The following is a 26,904-nucleotide window of genomic DNA, read 5'->3' as shown; positions in this document are numbered from 1 at the left end:
CATACCACCTCTTCTTTATCCATTCATCAATCAAGGGACACTTGAGCTGCTTCCATAATTTGGCGATTGTAAATAATGCTATAGTAAACATAAGGGGTGTGTGTATCCCTTTGAGTTATTGTTTTTGTATTTTTTTGGTAAATACCCAGCAGTGCAATTACTGGATCATAGGGTAGTAGAAAAATTCCCAATAAACAATCTAACTTTACACCTAAATGAACTGGAAATAACAAACAAAGCCCAAAGTTAGTAGAAGGAAGGAAATAAAGATCAGAGTAGAAATAAATAAAATAGAAACTTTAAAAAACAACAAACAAAAGATCAACAAAACTAAGCACTGATTCTTTGAAAAGATAAACAAAATCAATAAACCTTTATCCATACTTCTCAAGAAAAAAAGAGAAGGTTTAAATAAATAAAATCAGAAATCAAAGAGGAGAAATTGCAACTAATGCCACAGAAATGCAAAGAATCCTAATACTTTATAAACAATTATATACCAACAAATTAGACAACCTCAAAGAAATGGGTAAATTTGTAAAAATATACAATCTTGCAAGATTGAATCATGAAAACATAGAAAACATGAACACACCAATTACTAGTAGTAAAATTGATTCAGTATTTTAAAGCCTCCCAACAAACTAAAGTCACGTCCAGTGGCTTCACGGTGATTTCTACTGAACATTTAAAGAGTTAATACCTGGAGCACCTGGGTGGCTTAGTTGGTTAAACATCTGACTTCAGCTCAGGTCATGATCTCACGGTTTGTGAATTTGAGCCCCACGTAGGGTTCTGTGCTGACAGCCTGGAGGCTGCTTCAGATTCTGTGTCTCCTCCTCTCTCTGCCCCTCCCATGCTCATGCTCTGTCTCTCAATAAAAAATAAGTGTTAAAAAAATTTTTTAATAGTGAATACCTGTCGTCCTCAAGTCATTCCAAAAAAATTGAAGAGGAAGGAACACTTCAAAACTCATTTTATGAAACCAGTATTATGGTGATACCAAAGCAGACACACTACAAAACAAAACAAACTACGGGCCAATATTACCCATAAACATAGATGTAAAAATCCTTAACAAAATATTAGCAAATCAGATTTTAAAATAACATTAAAAGGATCATATTCATCAAGTGAAGTGGAATCTATTTCAGGATAATAGAATATTGTATGTTAACCATACTTTATTTAAAAGAAAAGAAAAAAGAACAATTAGCATAGCCTTTCAATTCCATTGTTCTGAGAAATATTTCTAAAGCTTATTTTGATGAAGTCTCCCCATAATATTTCAAGGAAAAATTAACTACATAAAAAAATAAGTAAAATTTTCCTTCATTTTAACCTGTCAAATGAAGAAAGAATGTAATTTCCAAAATCCATCAGACTCACACCCAGAACTGAGTTTACACCTCCCATGCCTATCTCAGTACATTAGTCTCCCCCTTTCCACTATAGATGTATTCCAAAACCCACAGAGGGTGGCTGAAACTGCAGATAGTACTGTATTCTATGTGTACTGTGTCTATTTTCTTATATAGACAGCACAGTAAGAGATGAACAATTACTGATAATAAAACAGAACAGTTAAAACAGTACATTGTAATAAAAGTTACATGAATGTGGTGTTTCTCTCAAAATACCTTATTGCACCACACTCCCCCTTCTTGTGATGATATAACATGAAATGCCTGTGTGATGAGACAACATGAAGTGAATGCCATAGGCATTGTGATACAGCATTAGGCTACTGTTGAGCCTCTGACCATACATCAGAAAGAGGATCATCTGTTTCCAGGCCATGGTTGATGACAGGTAATTGAAACCACAGAATGTGAAACCACAGACAAGGGGGTCTAGTGCTCTTGAAACACCACCGAAAACTGGGTACATGACAGAATCCAAATGTGTTTATACAAGTGTTTGGTCTTCATGGATACTGAATATAACATCCCTCAGTAACAGATACCTTGCTTTTTTCAGTACGTAATGTGTATTTTATATGTTAAACAAAAGAATGTTATTTCTTCTATTTTTAAGTTTTTTTTAATTTTTCTTAATGTTTATTTTTAAGAGAGAGACGGAGAGTGGAGGGGTGGGGGCAGAGAGAGAAGGAGGCACAGAATCCAAAGGAGGCTCCAGGCTCTGAGATGTCAGCACAGAGCCCGACATGGGGCTTGAACCCACAGACCACAAGATCATGACCTGAGCTGAAGTCAGGCGCTCAACCAACTGAGCACCCAGATGCCTCTTTTAAGTTTTTTTTAAACCAACTTTAGTGGAGCGCCTGGGTGGCTCAGTCGGTTAAGCGTCCGACTTCGGCTCAGGTCATGATCTCACGGTCCGTGAGTTCAAGCCCCGCGTCGGGCTCTGTGCTGACAGCTCAGGGCCAGGAGCCCGCTTCGGATTCTGTGTCTCCCTCTCTCTCTGCCCCTCCCCCATTCATGCTCTGTCTCTCTCTGTCTCAAAAATAAATAAACGTTAAAAAAAAAAAAATTTAAACCAACTTTAGTGAGATGTAATTTACATACCATGCAATTCACTCATTTAAATTGTACAATTCAATAGTTTTTGTATGTTACAAATTGTCTTTTTTTATGTTTCAAGTTTTTATTTAAATTCTAGTTAGTTAACATATAGTATAATATTTGTTTCAGGAGTAGAATTAATGACTCATCACTTACATATAACACCCAGTGCTCTTCATGTCAAGTACCCCCCTTAATACCCATCACCCATTTAGCCCATCCCCCCACCCACTTCCCTCCAGCAATCCTTAGTTCTCTATAGTTAAGAGCATTTTTCATAGTTTACCTCCTCCTTTTTTTTTCTTTCCCCTATGTTCATCTGTTTTATTAAGTTCCTCATTTGAGTGAAATCCTATGGTTATGTCTTTCTCTGACTGACTCATTTTACTTAACATAATACACTCTAGCTCCATGTTGTTGCAAATGGTAAGATTTCGTTCTTTGTGATGGCTGAGTAATATTCCATTGTGTGTGTGTGTCTGTGTGTGCATGTATATACATATATGTGTTAGTAAATGGTAAGATTTCATTCTTTGTGATGGCTGAGTAATATTCCATTGTGTGTGTGTCTGTGTGTGCATGTATATACGTATATGTGTTAGTACATACATATATGTACATACATATACATGTACACACAGACACACACACACACCACATCTTCTTTATCCATTCATCAGTTGGTAGACATTTGGGCTTTTTCCATAATTTGTCTGCTGTTGATAATGCAGTTATAAACATCAGGGTGCATGTGACCTTTTGAATCAGTAGTTTTATATTCTTTGGGTAAATACCGAGTTGTACAATTGCTGGGTCATAGGGTAGTTCTATTTTTAACTTTTTGAGGGACCTCCATACTGTTTTCCAGAGCAGCTGCACCAGTTTGCATTCCCACCAACAGTGTAAGAGGGTTCCCCTTTCTCCTCATCCTCACCAACATCTGTTGTTTCTTCTGTTGTTAATTTTATCCATTCTGACAGGTGTGAGGTGATATCTCATTGTAGTTTTGATTTGTATTTCCCTGATGATGAGTGATGTTGAACATCTTTTCATGTGTCTGTTAGCCATCTGAATTTCTTTAGAAAAATGCCTATTTCTAAAAAAAAAAAAAAAAAAAAGAAAAATGCCTATTTCTGTCTTGTGCCCATTTCTTCACTGGATTATTTGTTTTTTGGGTGATAAGTTTGATATGTTCTTTCTAGCTTTTGGATGCTAATCCTTTATCACATATGTCATTTGCAGATATCTCTTCCCATTCTGAAGGTTGCCTTTTAGTTTTGTTGACTGTTCCTTCACTGTGCAGAAGCTTTTATCTTAATGACCTCCCAGTAGTTCATTTTTACTTTTGTTTCCCTTGCCTACAGAAACATGTCTGGTAAGAAGTTGCTATAGCCAGTGTTAAAGAGGTTGCTGCCTGTGTTCTATTCCAGGATTTTTATGGTTTCCTGTCTCAATTTAGGTCTTTTATCCATTTTGTACTTATTTGTGTGTATGGTGTGAGAAAGGGTCCAGTTTCATTCTTCTGCACATTGCTATCCAGTCTTCCCAACGCTTTTGTTGAAGAGACTTTTTTCCATTGGATATTCTTTCTTGCATTGTCAAAGATTAGTTGACCATAGTGTTGTGGGTCCATTTCTGTGTTTCCCCTGTTATGTTGATCTACATGTCTATTTTTTGTGTTAGTAGCATACTGTCTTGATGACTGCAGCTTTGTAATATAGCTTGAAGTCCAGGATTGTGATGCCTCCAGCTTTGCTTTTCTTTTTAAAGATTACTTTGGTTATTCAGGGTCTTTTGTGGTTCCATACAAATTTTAAAATTGTTTGTTCTAGCTCTGTGAAAAATGCTGGTGGTATTTTGATAGGGATTGCATTAAATGTGTAGATTGTGGGGCACTTGGGTGGCTCAGTCAGTCAAGCGTCCGACTTCAGCTCAGGTCATGATCTCACATGGGCTCTGTGCTTACAGCTCGGAGCCTGGAGCCTGCTTCAGATTCTGTGTCTCCCTCTATCTCTGCCCCTAACCACTCGAATTCTGTCTCTCTCTCTCTCTCAAAAATAAATAAACATTTAAAATAAATAAATGTGTAGATTGTTTGAGTACAGGATATAAAATCAATGTACAGAAGTCTGTTGCATTTCTATATACCAATAATGAAATAGCAGAAAGAGAAATCAAGGAATGTTATATCTTCCAAAAGGGATACCTTTACTTGCTTTTAAATTTTCATTTTTCTGGGGTGCCTGGGTGGCTCAGTCGGTTGAGCGGTTGACTTCGGCTCAGGTCATGATCTCGTGGTTTGTGAGTTCGAGCCCCGCGTCGGGCTCTGTGCTGACAGCTCAGAGCCTGGAGCCTGCTTCGGATTCTGTGTCTCCCTCTCTCTGACCCTCCCCCGTTCATGCTCTGTCTCTCTCTGTCTCAAAAATAAATAAACATTAAATTTTTTTAATAAATTTTCATTTTCTAATTCTAAAAAGTTTCAGAAGAGAGAATATATATGACCATGGTTTCTATGGATGGAAAGGTATTTTTGAGGTGCTCAGAATTAAGAATTTTACTATTATATTTAAAAATAGTACAATGCTGGGCACCTGGGTGGCTCAGTCTGTTGAGCATCCAATTCCTGATTTGGGCTCAGGTCATGAGCCCAAGGTCATGAGATTTAGCCTACATCAGGCTCTGTGCTGAACATAGGGCTTGCTTGAGATTTCTCTCTCTCTCTCTCTCTCTCTCTCTCTCTCTCTCTCTCTCTCTCCCCCCCCTCACCCCTCCCTCTCTCCTTTCCCTCCCCTTCCCCTCCCTTTCTCCTGTTACCACCTCTTCTCTCCCTCCTCCTTTCTCTCCCTCTTTCCCTATCCCTGAATCATGTGCTCTCTGTCTAAAAAAATGTTTTAATAACAAATAGAAATAGTAAAATGCTAATTAAAAGAAATTATCCCTCAGTTTAGTGCTCTTGTAGTTGTCACTATGATCCAAATTGCAAGGTTAACGAGGAGCCCTCTACCCACCATATGCCTTGAAATATCAGCAAGTTCTTAATAAGTAAAAGAGGTAGTGTTAGGAGCACAATGCAGAAATCAGCAGCTCCCATCAGGTAAGTGTGACTGGTGAAATGTAGATTGCAGTAGGAGTGTGTATTACACACTCATAAGCACCATCAGTGCTTATACAAATATGATCACAAAGACATAAAATAAGGCTTATATAAAAAGAGTTTTCAAATGGTGGTGATGATAAATAAAATACAAAATAAAACTGTGGGGGCACCGGGGTGGCTCAGTTGGTTGAGGGTCCAACTTCGGCTCAAGTCATGATCTTGCAGTTAGCAGTTCAAGCCCCACATCAGGCTCTGTGCTGAGAGGTTAGGGCCTGGAGCCTGCTTCAGATTCTGTGTCTCCCTTTCTCTCTGCCCCTCCCCCACTTGCTCTCTCTCTCTCAAAAAAATAAATAAATAAACATAAAAAAAACTGTGTTTTTACTCTCAATGTATTTACTGAAAAAGTTGTATATAAATGTCTTTGTATGGTTGTTCATATACTACACACATTTACCTAATACATGTACATTTACAAACATGCATATACATGCCATTTTATATGCGCAAAGCTACAGTTGAGATTTATGTTTTTAACTATGTTGACCAAAGGTTCCTATAGTAGAATAGGAAAATACTTAGCCCTATTGAAGGTGACAGTCTTGGCAAATAGAGCTCTCTTCTTTTTACCACCCCTTTAGAGAGTTTATTGTGCACTTTTCTGCAATAAGATGGGAGATCCAGTCCAAAAATTCATAAAATATTAGACAGTCACAAGAAAGTAGGGCCTGAAGTACCAGTAAATGTTAAAAAGGAAGGAAAGAAGGGAGGGATGAAACCCACTCTGACAAATAGGCTGAATTTGCCCTATTTAATAGTATATCGAAGAACCAGCGCCTGTGACTGCTTTTAATCTGCAGGCCTTACTGCTGTGAATCATTTTTTTACACCTAGCTCAGGAATCTGTTATATTCTTAGGCTCAGTTTCTAAGGGAAGAGATAAGAAATCAGACTGTGTTCCAGACATTTGGAAATATGACCATGTTCCAAAGTCCATTTGTGTATGGATTTGATCAGAAAGCCATGAATTCTAAGGAACAATTCATAGCTTGATGCAAGGCTCAATCCTGTGACCTTGTGGCTCAAGATGTGGGGAATAAGGTATAACTTCTCTAATAGAACTACAGAGAGAACTACTAAATCTGCTGTCAATATAAGTGACACTCATTCTTCACTTTACTTATTCAGCAAGTATTTCTTGAACCCTTATGTATCAGGTAACATGGAAATCACTAGGAATAAAAGATGTACCAGAAAAAAATCTCTACCTTGAGTAGGTCACAGTGCAGTAGAGGAAGGAAAACACATTATAAACCCTTAGACATATAATGAGATGGGAAGTAACGATAGTAGGCTTTTGTTATCCTCTGACAGCATAGTGATCTGATTTTGCTACAGTCAAGATTTACAGAGGAGATGATGCCGAATGTGAATCTTGATGCCTGTGTGTAGGAAAATGAAGGTGGAAAGTAACAGTCTAGACAGAGACAATAATATGGGAAAAGCATAAGAGCATGTCCTACTCTGACCCTGCATTTCTTGTGGACTGGCCCATGGCACGTGGGGAGAAATAGCAAGAAAAGGTTGCCATGATCAGAAGGGGTAGAACATGCCACAGTAAGGAGTTTGATCTTCATTGTACAGACAGTGGGAAGCTATTGCAGCATTTAAATAGGGGAGAGATCCGATTAGGTGAGATTTCAGACAGTAGAGAAGATGGAGTGGAACTTGGCTGGGGGCAGGAGGACGTGTTAGAAGACTGTCAGAAGAGTTCAGATGAGAGGTGGTAAGGGTGGAGGGTGTAGGAACTGCACATACTTGGAGGACAGACTTGAGGGACTTGTGGCTATTTAAATGTGGGTGTTCTGGATCACACTCAGGTTTTTAATTATGAGACACAAAAGAACACTAGGCTTGACAGGAAACCCAGAGATTAAACTCTAGGTGTGTTCAGTTTGATGTACTTATGAAGCATGCAGAAAATTGGGCATTTGGAAGTATGGGTCTGGCTACAAACTGGAGAAACAGGTCACAGAGTCTTTGCATATCAGTGATAGTAAAGGTCACATAGGGTGATGCTTCCCCGCAAAAGTGTGGAGTAATGAAGGACCATTGCCAAGAACAGAAACAAAGGAGAAAGGACCAAGAGGAGAAAGAAAAGACTAAGGACCACCAGTCTGGGAAAAGGAGGAAACATAAAGGGAGTAGTGTCAAGGGATAAGGAAATGCCAGGAAAAAGGGAAACATTTTTAGTAAATTTTACCACAGAACAATAAATTAATACTAGAAAAGCACCCAGAATTAACAACAAGACGACCACTGGCAGTCTCTCTGAGAGCAGCTTTAGTGGAGTGGTGAGGCATGACTTGCCTCATGAAGTCAGTGCCAGTAGGTCCCCAGCTTTTTAAAATTCATTTACAACCATTTACTTAAGTCCTCCAGCACTTTTTTTTTTTTTTTACATTCACACAAGTTCCCTACTTACACAGTCCAAATAAGACAGAGGGGTCACCTGACATCCACACTGTGGCCAAGAAAGAAGGCAGGTGTCCTAGAGTTCTCTTTGTAGTGTTCATGGGGAAACCCAGTCGTGCAGAGGGCTACAAGCAAGGCAGGTTGTTGTCCCCTCACCTCCCAGTTAGGGTAGTCTCTGGTCAATTTGGTTCCAAGTCACCTGCTGAAAGCAGCAGGGCAGTAAACAGTGAGAAGGGGATGGTAGGGAAAGTCTAGAGTAGTTGTCATGGGGCACATAGTGACATTAGTGCACAAAGTAGGGTGTTAAATTCATGCACGAGGAACAAGCGAATGAACACAGTTTCCCACAGAGAGTGGAAGTGGGCCTGTACCAGCAGATTACCGTCACAGCTGCAGTTGCCATCGCCAGATTGTCTGAAAGTTAGGCCACACCAGCGAGAGGCATTTTAAGACCAAACACTGTTCTTAATGCTCCATCTCATTGGGCTTAATGACACATACTTAAAAACAAATGGACCATTCTCTACAGGGCTGAGTTCACACTTGACTTCACAGAGTAGAAACTAAAAATGTTCTGAATTAACCCAAATCAATTTTTTAAAGATTTGCTGAGGAGAGAGGAAAGGGCACCTTTGGTTGAGACCCTGGCGCCATATGAAACATGTAAACACTTGATTAAATGAAAATAGGCCATCCCTTCTCTCCTTTAGACACTAAGCTTTTATCCTGCTCTTTTTTTTTTACTTTAATTGGAAACATTTTAAAGTTTCAGAACCAGTTTTGTTCTAAATAAGTGAACACATTTTTCTCCCTTTCTAAAAACGTCAGAGATTGCAAGCGTAAATCTTTCTTCTCTTCAACTATCAAGTAATGAACTGTTTGGTTCCAATTGTAATTATTATCTAGATTATATATTTTCCCATGTGTTGTTGGAATGTCTAATATGCTCTGCATTCAGTTCCCCTAGCAGTTTCTAGAAGAAGAACATCATTGGCCATCGTATAACTTCCCCAGGTGAAAGTATCCACAGCCAAGAACAATAGCATGAATTCTAGGCACGTTTATTTACCACACATTGTCTCCAAATATCATAATGTCCCATTAAGAAATTTTGCAGGATGTGATTTAAAAGAGGGCCCTCTCAGCACCTGTTGGGATGTTGTATGGAAACTAATTTGACAATAAATTTCATATTAAAAAAATAATAAAAATAAAATAAGAGAGGGCCTTCTCTTACTGTGGCTCTTTTCTTTAGGCTTCAAGGAAATTAGCCCTTCTAGCTGGTGTTTCTGAAAGTGAGTTATCAAAATTTTCTAACCAATTTCATTTGGGTTGTGGCCTGAATGTTTGCAAATGTCAGCTTTAGCCTCTGGCAGTTTAAAAGCCGAGCTCAGCTTAAGGTATCCTCTAGCAATTAGGTTTACCTTCTTTTTATTTCATTCTCATCATGACTCAGATATTCACTTCACTCCACCCACCCCTCCCCAAATTATTCTCCAGAAATGGGCAGAACAGGCTAATGAACCTACAGTAATGCCTTGATTTATAGAGTTGTCATGCTGATTTATTCAATATACATGTATTGAGAAACCAGCCTACAATGGGGTGTAGCAGATGAGAGTTGATAAACATGGTCTTTTTTCCCTTGGGATACAGTCTTCACAGTCTATTTGTAAACCAGTCGGTAAAGAACATTGGAGTTCTGTGATGGAGATGTGCACAGTGCACAGAAGTGGGCCATCTCTTCATCAACTGTACTACATATTGATTTGTAAAATAGCGTGTATCAGTAGGGAGGAATCCCCATTTTGTTTAATTCACGTGGCAATTCCTTTTATAAAGCACAGTCCTTTTGCAAATACCTTCTTAGTTCATTTCTCTTATAAATCTAGAGCATCTTAAAGTAGGGCACACTTATAACTCTTGTCCTTGAAATCAGCATGCAAGAGTAAATATTTGTTAGATGTCACAGCATTGTAATCTGTTTTAAACTGTTAAAGTTTGTGTGAATTAAGAGTTAGCATATATGTATTTCATTTTCTTTCATGTAGAATCTTGCAGCTGGGTAGTTTCTTAGAGATCATATGCTCTTGAGATGGAAAACTTGAAGCCCAGAATTTAGGACTCACTGCAGTCCACAGTGTGAAAGAAGATAAGTGGGGCCTAATTTGCCAGTTTGCTTTTCACACAAAAATGTTTTCATCTGTGTTTAGAGTATTCTTAGGAGCATGGATCTAGCACCAATATATTTAAGTTCTCAGCTTTTATATGTATAAAACATGACATAAATTCATCAGGTCATGTTCAAGAAAGCCTTACAGAATAAATTGTGAATTAAAAATTAGATGTTATTCTCTTTTCATGCCATTTGTTAGAGCCACAGTTATGATACATGCTCTCTAAAAGGTCAATTAGCAGATTCCTCAGGATATTTAAAGTTTTGTGTCACCTTCTAAATGTCATGTTGAAGATAGAAATATTGTTACATTTGGGAGAATTTTTTTGCCATAAAATAGCCTATATGATGAAAAAAATTCAGGTCAAGAATGAGGGAGTGGTAGGGAATTTTATCTTGCTTCTGGAAGCCTGAGTGTCTCTAAGTCCAGATGACTGTCTGTCGTGGCAAGGAAATGGAATACTGTTTAATATTTGGCCTCTTTTCCCTGACTGACCCACATGAACCAGTATGGAGGACAAGTATGGAGAGTAGAGAGGACAGCTTCTCGAGTTTTTCTCAACAAGGGAAGGGCTGCACATTAACTGTGGTGTATTCTAGAAGAGGTTGGAAAATAGAAAGAGAAGAAAATAACCAATGGAACAGGGTGTTCATGCTGGTGAAGAGATCGAGATGCAAAGCCCTGGCGGAGGGATGACCTTTTGCAGAGCCTGGAAGAAAAGAGGTGAAGATAGACCTGGCTGTCGAGATCTTTGTTATGTCTGGATTTAAAGCTGAGAATGTTCCTGTCTCATCCCTTCAGTTTTCACTTCAAGCCAGGCAAAGCCATCTTCTAAGAGATGTGGGGAGTGTGGGGGGGGATAGGTTTGGGGTCAGAGGAGAGTTGGTGTTTGGGGCATCAGTTTTGGAAGTGGGGAAAGGCACTGACTGACAGGTAAAAGTTCCCTGGTAGCAGTGAGGATCCAGCTGTGGTTGGCTGAATACTATGAATGTGTACTTTTATCAGTGTGCCTGGATGTGTTAATTCTCCATCAGTATGGAACAACCTAGATATAGAAGGAAAAGAACAAAGATGGCTGGAAAGTGTCAAACATTACAGTGTATAGAGCAATGTATAGAAGGACCAAAATACAAAGATTTGGAGGGTCTGGTGAGAGTGGTAACAAAATTCACCATGAAAGTTTTGACAGATGAGGACAAAAAGCCATGGAGTGAGTGAAAGATCAGAAAGAAGGGGGTGTAGAAGGTCTCTGAGGTAGCAAAGCAGTTGTCTTAGAGTAAGGAAGTGAGATCTTTAAGGAAAGGAATGAGAAATATGCATGTGGGGTCAGAGTATGTGTTCCAGATCAGGGATCAGCAAACTTCCTATAAAAGGTCAGATAGTAAATATTTGTGGCTTTGCAGGCCACATGAATTCTTGGCTCTGCTGTTGAAGCTTGAGAGCCATCATAGACAGTAAGCAAACAAATGGGCATGGCTGTGTTCTAGTAAAACTTTATTTGCAAAAACAGGTGGTGGTAGTGGTCTCATTTGTCTCAAGGACTGTAGTTTGCTGACCTCTAGATTATGACAATTTCCAGTATGTGGGCAGAGTTAAGTAGAAGTGCATACTATTAGAAAACAGGGGGCTAAGGTGCTTCAAGATTAGTTTATTGACTACAAACCATCCAGATCGAACAGACATTTAGAGAAAACTCCACTACCAACAGAATATATACTCCTTAAGTGCACAAGGAACGTTCTCCAGGATAGATCACAGGCCAGGCCAGAAAACAAGCCTCAATAAATTTTAAAAATATGAAATCATACTGGGTGTATTTTCCATTAGCATTGGAGTGAAATTGGAGGGGTGCATGAGTGGCTCAGTCGGTTGAGCATCCAACTTTGGCTCACGTCATGATCTCATAGTTCGTGGGTTTGAGCCCCATGTCAGGTTCTGTGCTAACAGCCCAGAGCCTGGAGCTGGCCTCAGATTTTGTGTCTCCCTCTCTCTCTACCCCTTCCCTACTTACAGTCTGTCTCAAAAATAAACATTAAAACAATTTTAAAAGAAATTAGAAATCACTAACAGAAAGAAATATGGGGAATTCACCAAGATGTGAAAATTAAATAATACTTCTTAATCTGGTGGGTCAAAGAAGTCACAAGGGACATTAGAAAATTCTTTGAAATGAATGAAAATGAAGACCAAACATACCGAATATGGGATGCAGTGTTCAGAATGAAATTCATAGCTATAACTTCCTACATTAAGAAAGAAGAAAGCTGTCAAATCAAAAAGCTAATCTTCCATCTTAAGACAGTAGACGTGTAAGAAAAAGGAACAGTAATCAAAAGGGTCTGAAATGGGCTAAGGAGATGGAATAGAAATAAAGCCCAGATAGAGGAGAAAAACAACTTCTCTGTAATGGGAACAGAGGGAAAGTAGGATGGTTTCTGTGTTTGCTGTAAGTGTATAAAGTTCCCATCTTTACCATTTTCATCTGTTTGTGAAGCTGGATATGAAGTGACAAAAAGGCACAGAGCTTTGGAGATTTGAAGAATACTCCTTGTGTTGTATGGTTGAAAAAGTCCTTGTATGGATGGAATTGACTAGAGGGAATTATTAAGAATGTCAGGCCATTGAGGATCCTTTTGAGGCTGGCAGCAGTGTATTAGAGAGGAACTACTGATCTACCCTGTTGTGTGATGCCCTCAGCTGCACTTGAGTATACTGGGGAAGGCACAGAAAAGGCAAATGTTGGCACTCATATATGGCCAGGATTTTTGCTTGTCAGCGGAGTTAGAAAGATATGGGCAGGGAAAATTAGGATGGTCAATAAGCTAGAGAAGGATGGAACTAAAAGTAAAAAGCTAATGAATAGGGAGCAAGTAGAGGGGTCAATTAAGTGGAGATCATATAGGCAAACCAGCTCCTCCTCGAGGGTAGGGAATCTGTTTTGTTTACTAATGTGCCCCAGCCCTCAGAATATTGGCTGGCACATAAGTGGAAAATACTTGTACTGAATGAATCACCATGGCAGAGCGAGAATCATTTATCAGCAAGCTGGAAGAACAGTAGGTTGTGGTCAGGGTCAGAAGCTTGAATGGAGAGTCAGATGGAGGAGGTAAAGTGTCATGAATGAACATCTTGTATGTCTGACATGCACATGTAGTAGGTTTTTGGTAACTGTTAACCTTTATCATTACTTTCTTTGGCCTGTTACAGGAATTATGTTTAAAGAAATAAAGTAGAGTCGTTTCTCTACAATTGGATGAGTTGACCTTTCCCAAATAACTATCACTTAAAGCATTGAAACAATCAGGGTTGTTAGATTCTACTTTACCTGGGTGGAATCAACCAACCAAATACTAGTAGGAATTACCATCCTTTTGTAATCAGCCTTCTAGCTATGAAGGCCAGAAGCCCAGAGTATTTCGAATGCTACCTGTTGTTCTATTTAGTCTATCACAAGTGTGGACACTTTTATATTTATAGTGCTGTATCACCTTCCTAAAGTTATGTTGACCTTTCAGTGGGCTTTGAAAGGCCTTTTTTTCCCTTGATTTTAGTACTGGCATAGCTTACTTTCATGAGTTTTTGCTTTATTGCATTTCACAGAATACTGTGTTTTTTACAAATTGAAGTTTTGTGGCAACCCCACATTAAGCAGGTCTGTCGGCACTATTTTTCCAGCAGCATTTGCTCCCTTTGTATTTGTCATATTTTGGTAATTCTCAAGATACTTCAGACTTTTTCATCAGTATCCTAGAACCAAATCTTCAGTACTTCCAAGCTATGCCTGAAGGAGTCTGAAATCTCATTTAAAATTAGGGATGGCTGTTTGCAAAGGAAAAGTTTACAGAAGGAGGCTGAAATGATAATCTTGTTTTTAAACAATGCTGTTGTTTTTCCATTTAGCTTAATTAGTCAAAGAAGTATTTTGATTTTGAGAATTCACATCTTTTCTGAATAACTTGCCGTAGTTCTTACCCGGCACCCAGTAGTATAATTACTCATACACAGTAAAAAAGTCTGTACTGACTGATCTTTAATTGTAAAATAAGCAGTCCTCTGAAATGCTCTTCTCTCTACTTCTTTGCCTGGTAAATTTCTTTTATGATCTACCTCAAATATCTCCTCTCACATTATCTCCAGTGCTTAACAGACAAATGAACAGGATTCAGTCCTTCGAGTCATTCACACTAATTTCTATTACACTGCCATTATTTATTTGTCTATCTGTTCCTGTCCTTGCCTTTTATTTACCAAGGAGTGGGGACTTAGTTTTATTCATCTGAGTGTCTCCAGTGCCTGTGTGTGCCTGCCATGCAGGACATACTCCAGAATTGTCTGGCAAATGAGTTTGACAGCAAGAAAACACATTTACAAGTACTTTGCAGACTTGGGTTGGAAAACCTTGCCCTCTAAAGGATTTTGCCTCTTTAGGATTTTCTGCAATTAGGATACTGCTGTTAGGTGAGTGGTGATTAATTGATTATGGCTCAGTGATGCAACCAGTAGATGTAATTAACTTAGAGAAAAGTTAGCCTTTTATTCCTATACCAGCTTATTTTAAGTTAAGCATAACACACACTTGATACTCAGTGTAGGTTTGTTGAAAGTACAGACATCTACCAAGACATTAACAAGGAACCATTATTGGTGTGGTGTTTTTTAACTTTTTTCTTTATATTTTTTTCACTCTTTTTATTTTCTATTTCAGTATATATATTGGGAAATATATTTTCCATTTTTTTTTTTAATTTTTTTTTTCAACGTTTATTCATTTTTGGGACAGAAAGAGACAGAGCATGAACGGGGGAGGGGCAGAGAGAGAGGGAGACACAGAATCAGAAACAGGCTCCAGGCTCCGAGCCATCAGCCCAGAGCCTGACGCGGGGCTCGAACTCACGGAGCGCGAGATCGTGACCTGGCTGAAGTCGGACGCTTAACCGACTGCGCCACCCAGGCGCCCCTATTTTCCATTTTTAAAAGATATGGTACGTAATAGAGACAAGAAATAAATGCTTTGGTACATTTTGGAACCAATCAGCTGGGTCAAATTGGGCCAGTCCATAATGCTTTGGCAACAAATCTCAGTGGCTTAGAAAAGCAAAAGTTTGTTTCCTGAGGGACAGCTGGAGTTCTTTTACACCCAGTGTCTCAGATCCAAGCTTCCTCCACCTCTAAGTGGCTTCCAAAGTTGCTGCAGCCAGGGGAGGGACAGATGGAGGAGACTTGCCAGCTCTCACGAGCCTCAGCACACGTCACTTTGCCGTGGCTAAGACGAGTCACATGGCCCCAAGCTTCCTGCAAAGTACAGTAGAAAATGTAGAAGAATACCAATTGTCTCTAACATGCTATTTGTCACATTTTGGTAATTCTCACAGTATTTCAAGCTTTTTCATTTTATTTTACAGTTACTGTAATGAATGTATGTTGGATCCAGACTGTGGTTTTTGCTACAAGATGAACAGATCAACTGTCATTGACTCTTCCTGTGTTCCAGTTAATAAAGCATCGACAAATGAGGCAGCATGGGGCAGGTATGTCATTTATTATATACCATAAGAACATGAAATAAGCTTTCAGAATGAAACCTTTTTATTACTATATTCCCTATGCTATACATTTCATCTTTGTGACTTATTTATTTTATAACTGGAAGTTTATACCTTTTAATCCCTTTCACATTTCACTCATCCCCTCCAACCAAACTCCCCTCAGGCAACCACCAGTTTGTTCTCTGTATTTGAGAGTCTGTATTTTTGTTAGTTTTTTTCATTTGTTTGGTTTTTAGATTCTACATATAAATGAAATCAAATGGTATTTGTGTTTCTTCATCTGACTTACTTCACCTAGTCTGATTCCCACGAGGGCCACTCTTGTTGTCACAGATGCAAGATCTCATTTTTTTTAATATTTGAGTAATATTCCATTGTGTATATATGCCACATCTTTATCCATTAATCTGTTGTTGGACACTTGGGTTGCTTTCATATCTAAACTATTGTAAATAACGCTGCAGTAAACATAGGGGTGCATATATCTTTTGAAATTAGTGTTTTTATTTTCTTTGGGTAAATACCTCATAGAGGAATAACTGGATCACATGGTAGTTCTATTTTTAATTTTTTGAGGAAACTCCATGTTTATCATAGTGGGCCGCGCCAATTTACATTCCCACCAACGGTGCACGAAGGTTCCCTTTTCTCCACATCTTTGTGAACACTTGTTAGATCTTGTCTTTTTGATTCTATCCAATCTGACAGGTGTGAGGTGCTATCTCATTGTGTTTTGATTTGCATTTCCCTGATGATTATTGATGTTGAGCATCTTTTCATGTGTCTCTTGGCCATCTGTATGTCTTCTCTGGAAAAATGTCTGTTTTGATATTGTGCCCATTTTTTTTTTTACATCACATTGGTTTTTGAGTATTGAGTTTTATAAATTCTTTATATATCTTGGATGTTAACCCCTTTATCAGATATATATCACTTGTAGATATCTGCTCCCATTCACTAGGTTGGCTTTTTGTTTTGTCGGCGGTTTCCTTTGCTATGCAAAAGCTTTTATCTCAGGGATGCAAGTGTGGTTTAATACTCATAAACCATTCATTGTGATATATCACATTAAAAAGAGGAAGGACAAAAACCATATGATTATTTCAGTAGATGCGGAAAAAGCATTTGACAAAATACGTTTGTTCATGATAAAAAAAAAAAAAAACTTTAAACAAAGTGGGTTTAGAAGGAGCATACCTCAAACTAATAAAATCCATATATGAAAAACCCAGAGCTAACACCATACTCAGTGGTGGAAAACTGAAAGCTTCTCCTCTAAATTCAGGAACAAAAATGTCCACTCTCACCACTTTTACTCAACACAGTACTAGAAATCCAAATTAAAGTAATCACACGAGAAAAAGAAAAGGCATCCAACTTGGTAAGGAAGAAAACTGCCACTATTTGCAGATGACATGATACTATAAAGATTCCACGAAGTAACTATTAAAACTGAAAAATGAATTCAGTAAAGTTGTAGGATGTAAAATTGATATGCATTTTATACCCTAATAACAAAGCAGCAGAAAAAGAAGAAAACAATTCTATATTCAGTTGCCCCCAAAGAACAAAAGCCTCAAAATAAATTTTACCAAGCAGATAAAAGACCCGTACTCCGGGGGCGCCTGAGTGGCTCACTTGGTTAGATGTCCGACTTCAGCCCAGGTCACGATCTCCTGGTCCGTGAGTTCAAGCCCCACGTTGGGCTCTGGGCTGATGGCTCAGACCCTGGAGCCTGCTTCTGATTCTATGTCTCCCTCTCTCTCTGCCCCTCCCCTGTTCATGCTCTGTCTCTCTCTGTCTCAAAAATAAACGTTAAAAAAATAAAATAAAATAAATAAAAATAAAAAAAAGAAAGACCCGTACTCCGAAAACTGAGAGACAATGATGAAAGAAATCAAAGATGACATAGACAAAATAGAAAGTTATACCATGCTCATGGATTGAAAGAATTAATATCATTAAAATGTCTATACTACCCAAAGCAATCTGTAGATTCATTGCAATCCCTATCAAAATACCAATTGCATTTCTCACAGAACCGGAACAAATAATCCTAAAATTTGTATTCCTAAAATTTGTATGGAATAAAAAAAGACTTCAAATAGTCAAAGAAATCTTTATAAAAAAGAACATAGCTGGAGGTATCACAATCCCAGATTTCGACAAAGTTGGTCCTGGCACAAAAATACACAGATCATTGGAACAGAACAGAAAGTCCAGAAATAAATCCACGTTTTTCTGGTCAATTAATCTATGACAAAGGAGGTAGGAATATACAATGGGGAAAGAGTCTCTTCAACAAATAGTGTTGGGAAAGCTTGAAAGCTGTATGCAAAAGAATGAAACTGGATCGCTTTCATACACCATACACAAAAATAAACTTATAATGGATTAGACACCTCCTAAATGTGAGACCTAAAATCATAAAATTCCTAGAAGAAAACATAGGCAGTAATCTGATATGAGCCTTAGCACTATTTATGGCTATGTCTCCTCAGGCAAGGGATACAAGCAAAAATAAACTATTGGGAGTACACTAAAATAATAAGATTTTACCCAGCAAAGGAATAGGTCTTATTTTTTTGTTGTTTATTTCTTTATTTTTATTTATTTTATTTATTTATTTATTTTGAGAAGAGAGAGAGCATGAGCAAAGGAGGGGCAGAGAGAAAGGGAGAGAGAGAATTCCAAGCAAGCTCTGTGCTGTCAGCACAGAAACATATGCAGGGCTGGATCTCACGAACTGTGACATCATGACCTAAATCAAAATCAAGAGTTGGACGCTCAACCAACTGAACCTTCTAGGCACCCAGGAACAATTCTTACTTTTATTTATTTTTATTTCTTAACAGACTTTTTCTTTTTTTAGTTTTATTTTATTTATTTGTTTTGAGAGAGAGAGAGTGAGTGACTGAGGGGAAGAGAGAGAAGGAGACAGGGGGTGGGGGGCAGGGGAGGGGAGGGGAATCCCAAGCAGGCTCTGCACTGACAACACAGAGCCCAATGTGGGGCTTGAACTCACAAACCACTGAGATCAAGACCAGAGCCAGAGTCAGACGCTTAACCAACTGAGGCAAGTCTTATTTTTTAAACTTACAGAATGAGTATGTTTATAATCAGTGACTTCAATGACTGCAGTTCTTTTAAACTAATCTTTTGAACAATCTTTTAAACTGATTTTCATAACAGTATTACTTTCCAGTGTATACTGGTGACAGAAGGGCATGAAACACTGCAGTTGTATGTTACACAAACTTAGAGTAGAAAGCACTCAAGCCTAGACTCCAGGAAATCCAGATTCCAGACCCAACTCTGTCCTAAGCTGTAGGAGTTTGTCTCTTGAGACAAATGTTCCTACATATTCCAAGGTGATTTCTCCCACTGCACATTGTTTAACTGCACCAGTAATTTTCAAACTCTGAAACTTAAGTAAAAGAGAATTTTGAAGTCAACATGAATATCACTTTAAATTCTTCCATGGAACTGTTGTTTTCTTTGAGTACTTTCCTGGAGTTTAGTGAAATTAAGCAATGTAATGATAAAAGTTGGCAGTCATTGGCATGTAATCAGTCTAGAAAGCTATAAACCTTTCTCTTTTTCACAGATTACATTGTGGTAGGCACATAAATGAAATATTTGTATAGAAGAAATATTCCCCACATTTATGAACTAATACATATATCTATGCATGCAGAAAATATGTAAATATTCTTTGATATGGCTTTAACTTCTTATATGTTCTAAATTCCCATAAAAAGAATAATATGCTCTTTTCCTGTCTGCCTCATAGAACTGAAGAAGGCAATGAAATCTGTAAAGTACTTATAGCTCCTCAAAGCTGTAAAGTATAATGTATCATTATTAATCATAATGCTGTTGTCATTAATCATTTTATTAGGGAATTACTTCAGAGAAGAAGTAAATTATACAGTATTTGACTCAAAATCCAGACCACATTTTAAATATACTAATTACAAAGAAATATGTAAAAGAAATGCAATTATTACTTAAAATCAGAGCTTGAAAAGAGCTTCTTTTAAAAATACCCAGTGTATAATTTTCATCAGCCAAGCTTCATTAGTGAGTTAATTGATTAAATATTTCTGGATGTAATACTTCACAGTTTTAACCCTTATGATTCTTTTTTCAATAGACAAAAACTGAAAGTTTGCTTGTCTAAAATTATGAATATGTCATGAAATTTATCTATGTCATTTCCTGTACTTTGCAGAATTAACTTTAAAACATATTAGAAATGTATACTAATGATAAAGGAGCACTAAAATTAGGCATTTCTCCTGTCCTCAGTAGAAGGTCTTGAGATCAGAGGCCTCAAAAGAGTAGTTTTGTTCTCACTATTGGCACATAACAGATTGTATGGGTTCTTAATAGAAATGTATATTATTTCTTTTATGTTAACTTATTCTTACGTGTTATTTATATAATTAGACCATTATTCCTTGATTGCACTCACTACTAGAGAAAAGTGAGGCACAGATTATACGTAGGGAAAAATACAAATAGTTAAACAGTGTGTACAGAGAACTTTTAGGTTTGTAGAATATTCTTAGAATGATCTCAAACTCTCTACCACTCCCCTTCAAAAAAAAGAACAGGCTTTCTCACTCTTCTCTGTGTTGAGTGACAGGCCTCTTCTAGCTTAGCCACTGTGATTGGCTGCTTCAATCTGTGCTAGGAAAAAGGCAGTTACCTTGAAAAATTCCTACAACAGATTTTCCATTTATAGGTAAATGACATTCATTATATTTTTGTTGGTTGATATCTTTTATACAGTGCCTTGGGGTAGAATTCTCAGGGCAAAGTCTACCATTGTCTTGTATTTGCATCTGAGATATACTGTTTATAGATATTTCGGGGTCAAGAATTGGGGAAATTCAGAGCCATATATCCTGATCTCTAACTGTAGCTATTTCCTGAACAGACACCAGCTGGAATAGTAATACCACTCATGATGGAGATAGTATGATGATTTTGGTGAACTCAGAATTGTCTCAAAATAACGAAAACCATTTGCCTATGTAATCAACTATAATAAGCTGTAGGGGTGCCTGGGTAGCTCAGTCGGTTAAGTGTCCGACTCTCAGATTCGGCTCAGGTCGTGATCTCATGGTTCATGAGTTCGAGTCCCGCATCAGGCTCTGCACTGATGGCACTGAGCCTGCTTGAGATTGTCTCTCTCCTAATTTCTCTGCCCCTCCCTGGCTTGTGCTTACACTCTCACTCACTCTCTCTCTCTCTCTCTCTCTCTCTGTCTCTCAAAATAAATAACTTAAAAAAATAAGTTGGAAATAAAACTTTAAGTCAGCTGGCATGCTTTTCTAATATCTATGTTGTTAAATTTCAATAGAAAGTTTTTATTTAATCAGTTGTCTAAAGAAGATACATAATTGGCCAATAGGCACATATAAAACTGCTCAACATGGCACAAAAACAGACACACAGACCAATGGAATAGAATAGAAACCCCAGAACTAGACCCACAAACATATGGCCAACTCATCTTTGACAAAGCAGGAAAGAACATCCAATGGAAAAAAGACAGCCTCTTTAACAAATGGTGCTGGGAGAACTGGACAGCAACATGCAGAAGGTTGAAACTAGACCACTTTCTCACACCATTTACAAAAATAAACTCAAAATGGATAAAGGACCTAAATGTGAGACAGGAAACCATCAGAACCTTAGAGGAGAAAGCAGGAAAAGACCTCTCTGACCTCAGCCGTAGCAATCTCTTACTCGACACATCCCCAAAGGCAAGGGAATTAAAAGCAAAAGTGAATTACTGGGACCTTATGAAGATAAAAAGCTTCTGCACAGCAAAGGAAACAACCAACAAAACTAAAAGGCAACCAACGGAATGGGAAAAGATATTTGCAAATGACATATCGGACAAAGGGCTAGTATCTAAAATCTATAAAGAGCTTACCAAACTCCACACCCGAAAAACAAATAACCCAGTGAAGAAATGGGCAGAAAACATGAATAGACACTTCTCTAAAGAAGACATCCAGATGGCCAACAGGCACATGAAAAGATGTTCAGCATCGCTCCTTATCAGGGAAATACAAATCAAAACCACACTCAGGTATCACCTCACGCCAGTCAGAGTGGCCAAAATGAACAAATCAGGAGACTATAGATGCTGGAGAGGATGTGGAGAAACGGGAACCCTCTTGCACTGTTGGTGGGAATGCAAATTGGTGCAGCCGCTCTGGAAAGCAGTGTGGAGGTTCCTCAGAAAATTAAAAATAGACCTACCCTATGACCCAGCAATAGCGCTGCTAGGAATCTACCCAAGGGATACAGGAGTACTGATGCACAGGGGCACTTGTACCCCAATGTTCATAGCAGCACTCTCAACAATAGCCAAATTATGGAAAGAGCCTAAATGTCCATCAACTGATGAATGGATAAAGAAATTGTGGTTTATATACACAATGGAATACTACGTGGCAATGAGAAAAAATGAAATATGGCCTTTTGTAGCAACGTGGATGGAACTGGAGAGTGTGATGCTAAGTGAAATAAGCCATACAGAGAAAGACAGATACCATATGGTTTCACTCTTATGTGGATCCTGAGAAACTTAACAGGAACCCATGGGGGAGGGGAAGGAAAAAAAAAAAAAAAGACGTTAGAGTGGGAGAGAGCCAAAGCATAAGAGACTGTTAAAAACTGAGAACAAACTGAGGGTTGATGGGGGGTGGGAGGGAGGGGCGGGTGGGTGATGGGTATTGAGGAGGGCACCTTTTGGGATGAGCACTGGGTGTTGTATGGAAACCAATTTGTCAATAAACTTCATATAAAAAAAAAAAATAAAACTGCTCAACATCACTAATCATTAAGAAAATGCAAATCAAAACTATAATAGATACTATTTTATACCCATTAGGGTGGCCACTATCAAAAACATTGTTGTGGAGGATGTGGAGAAAATGGAAACTGGTACACTGTTGATGGAAATGTAAATTGATGCAGCCACTATGGAAAACAGTGCAGTGGTTTCATGAAATTTTAAAAAAGAGAATTCTATATCATCTGACAATTCCATTTATGAATATACATCGAAATGAATTGAAGGAAAGGTCCTAAAGAAATATTTGAATGCCTATGTTCATGGCAGAATTATTCATAAAAGCCAAAGATGGAAGCAATGCAAGTGACAGGTGACAGATGCATGGAAAAAGAAAATGTGGCCTATACATTCAATGATGTGTCATTCACTTAAGGAAATTATGGCACATAGTACAACATGGATGAATCTTGAAGTCATAAGATAAGTGAAATGAGCCAGTCACAAAAATACATATGGCTCCACTAATATGTGGTACCCAGAGTAGTCAACAGAAAGAAGAATGGTCATTGGCACAGGCAGGGGGAAGTGGTGAATAGTGTGTTGTCGTTTAATGGGTGTGGGCTTTCAGTTTTGCAAAATGAAAGGGGTTTTGGAGATTGCTTCATACATCAAGATGAATATACTTAACACTACTAAACCGTACCATTTAAAATGGTTACAATTTGGAGCACCTGCATGGCTTAGTTGGTTAAGTGTCCGACTTCGGCTCAGGTCATGATCTCACAGTTGTGAGTTCGAGCCCCTTATCAGGCTCTGTGCTGACAGCTCGGAGCCTGGAGCCTGCTTCTCTGTCCCTCCCCGCTCGTACTCTGTCTCTCCCTCAAAATAAATAAACGCTAAAAAAATTTTAATAAATGAATAAATAAATAAAATGGTTAAAATTTTATTTATTTTTTTTTTAATTTTTTTTTTCAACGTTTATTTATTTTTGGGACAGAGAGAGACAGAGCATGAATGGGCGAGGGGCAGAGAGAGAGGGAGACACAGAATCGGAAACAGGCTCCAGGCTCTGAGCCATGAGCCCAGAGCCTGACGCGGGGCTCGAACTCCCGGACCGCGAGATCGTGACCTGGCTGAAGTCGGACGCTTAACCGACTGCGCCACCCAGGCGCCCCTAAAATTTTAAATGGCAAATTAAGATGCTAAGTTTTTGGGGCATCTGGGTGGCCCAGTCGGTTAAGCATCTGACTTCCACTTGGGTCATGATCTCGCGGTTACTGAGTTTGAACCCCTTATCAGGCTCTATGCTGACAGCTTGGAGCCTGGAGCCTGCTCCAGATTCTGTGTCCCCCGTCTCTCTATCCCTCCCCCGCTCATGCTCTGTCTCTTTCTCTCCCAAAAATAAATAAACATTAAAAAAAAATTTTAATGCTAAGTTTTATGTTAATGTGTATTTTACCACAATTAAAAATAAAAAAGTAAAACCCATAAAAAATTATTTAGCATACTTCTAGAAAATACACTGAATTGATGGAAAACATTCTCACCCTATCATCTCTTACACTGCCATATGCATCCCCTACACATGCAAATACAAGTTTCATGCACAGGTGAATTTGAGGGAGATCCCCAGGTGCCACAAATAAGAGCAAGAGCAGCAGCCACAGGGAAATCCGGGAGCCCAGGGAATATCAGAAGGGAAGCAAACCTTGAGAGTGAGAGGCCAGCATTTTAGCTGCTGAGGGAGATGGAGCCCCAGGCTTTGTCTGTGGAGCTATGCAGTGCTGTACAGGCTCTGAAATAGGGACAAGAAAATGTGTCAGGCTGGGCTGGGCTGGGTAAGCTGTAAACCTCTCTGCTGCAGGACCTTGATTAGAAATAGTGTCACACAGGAGAAAGGAAAGCCAAGAGCCATTACTATGAGGAAATACAGGTTCTCATGTCACAGTGCCTATCCATAGAGCCACCTCAGAAATAAACATGCAGTGGTCAGAACCCAGGACTTCCATGGAAGGCAATTCAGTAAATGTGAGAGGACCATCAGAAGTTACAAACTACATCAATTAATGAGGGAAAGAAGCCAAGTATGACAGAACGGAGAATCAATACCTAAAGAAGCTTGCATTACAAAAAAGATATGAAATTTTAAAATCTGTTTGAAGAAATAAAGGAAATAGTATAATTTTGTCAGTTATACTGACAGTTGCACACTTGATGTGTGCAGTGTATGTATATGTGCATGTATATGTGTATACACATATATAACAAATGTCATACTTATGCAAATTTTGCTAAAAATAAAAATAAACCTTGGAAAGCTAAAATTCTAGATAAATAACATAGAATGGGGTATGGGAACTTTTAGAAAAAAAATCCATGTACATTCCTTTGTTTGCAGAAGGAAATGGAGATTATAATTAAGGTTTTTAGCTTGTTAATTATAAGTGTCAAAAATGTGAGTGTAGTCTCTTAAAAATATGTACTAGTGCGGGGGGGGAAAATAAAATCAAGCAAACTACTAAGATAAGAAAAGAGGAAAAACTATAGTTAAGGGAAATCACCAAAAAAATCAAAATTAAATATAAATGCAATGGTTATTATAATAAAAATAAACCAATTAAACAACCTATGAAAGGCAAATATTCTCATACTGGATTTTTTTTAAATGTAATGCTATTTACAAGAGATAATCTTAGAAAGGTTGGAAATATAGTGAAACAAATCAGGTGTTAGTCAAGAAGACACAAAAAATACAGATTAGAGAATTTGGAAAACTAACTAATAAACTTAATGTAACAGAAATAATGAACCTCATATAAAGAAAATTGTATCATTTTCAAGCAAACATTGAATACTTAAAAAGAGTTACCATAAAAGAATAGGGGCACCTGGATTGCTTAGTCAGTTAAGAGCCCAACTTTGGCTCAGGTCATGATCTCACCGTTAGTGAGTTGGAGCCCCACATCAGGTTCTGTGCTGACAGCTCAGAGCCTGGAGCCTGTTTTCAATTCTGTGTCTCCCTCTCTCACTGCCCTCCCCCACTCATGCTGTCCCTCCCTCCCTCTCTCTCTCTCTCTCTCTCTCTCTCTCTCAAAAATAAATGAACATTAAAAATTTTTTTGAAAAAAGTATAAGTTTAATGAGTTTGTATAAATACATATATAGTCTAATAAATTCTAAGTAAATTCAGATAATTGGTATGTAAAATATATTTTCTGAGCAAAGTGCTCTAATACTGCAATGCAACATAAACATATTTATTGCCCTTTCTGCTTTTCTTCAGAAACTTTAGGAAAATGATCTTAAAATCAATTAATTGGTTAAGAAGAAATCATAGTGAAAAATAGGACATTAAAAGTAATAAATGAAAAATCCACAAGAAGTTAGAACTTGAATAGAAAATTAGCATGTAGAGTAAGCAGAGATGGAAAATAAGAGAAAGAAAATAACAGAACGCAGAAAAATACTAGAAAGGATCAAAAAACAAAAGTTGGTTCTTAGAGAAGACTAATATAATGGAGACATCTCTGGCATTTCTGGTAGAGGAGAGGGAAGGCACAGAGAAGCGATACTTAGAATGAATAAAAAAGGTATATAACAACAGATAATAAAAATGTAAAAATCATGTGCAGTGCGTTTGAAATAATGTGCAGTGCATTTGAAAACAGATAAACTGGACAGCTTTCTAGGGAAAAATACAACTTTCCAAAACCAAATCAACATCTCTGTGAAGTGTAATTTTCATTCTCATTAAACAGATGAAGACAGTGGAACTTAGAGGGTCTCAGTGACTTTCTCAAAATTAAAAGCCAGCCAGTAAGTCCACCACTTTTAGGGGAGCAAAAATGGGTAGTAGGAAAATACACATTTTAGAGTCAGGTAGATTCTAATTTCAGCCTTTATCATTTACTTCGTAAGTGGCACCTGGACAGTCTGGGCTCCTCTGAGCCCTATTTCTCATCTATACAATGGGAATAATACAGTTGCTGTGTTGAACAATATGGCTTTTATAACGATCAAGTAAGAGTCTATCTGAAGACATTTTTAAATGTAGCAGTAACCTGTGCAACTGTTAGTAGTAAGTATCCTGTACTAATTTTTTTTTCTTAGATTCTTAGAATGCAATTTTTTTCTTAGATTCTTAGATTCAATAACACTTTTTCTAAATTAGAATAAATACTTCCTAACAGGTAAGTACATTAAAATGCTTTCTATTTATTTCTGCGTCTCTTCATCCACCTCCCTATCTCCTGGCTCTCTATATACA

General features: G+C 38.0%; 1 protein-coding gene across 1 annotated transcript in view; it reads left to right on the top strand.

Moving 5' to 3' along the window:
• Positions 1 to 26,904, top strand: part of SLC2A13 (solute carrier family 2 member 13) — a 381,359-nt gene that overhangs the window by 282,376 nt on the left and 72,079 nt on the right. Inside the window, exon 7 of the mRNA XM_047066543.1 lies at positions 15,674 to 15,799. Coding sequence (XP_046922499.1) covers positions 15,674 to 15,799 — 126 coding nt within the window. The remainder of the gene's footprint in view (positions 1 to 15,673; positions 15,800 to 26,904) is intronic.

The sequence above is a fragment of the Lynx rufus genome, unplaced genomic scaffold (genome assembly GCF_022079265.1).
Source record: "Lynx rufus isolate CCGP_SWC_20201006 ecotype Redwood Valley unplaced genomic scaffold, mLynRuf1.p SCAF_7, whole genome shotgun sequence".
NCBI lineage: Eukaryota > Metazoa > Chordata > Mammalia > Carnivora > Felidae > Lynx > Lynx rufus.
Note: the sequence above shows the minus strand (reverse complement) of the source record. Positions and strands in the feature narration are given on the sequence as shown.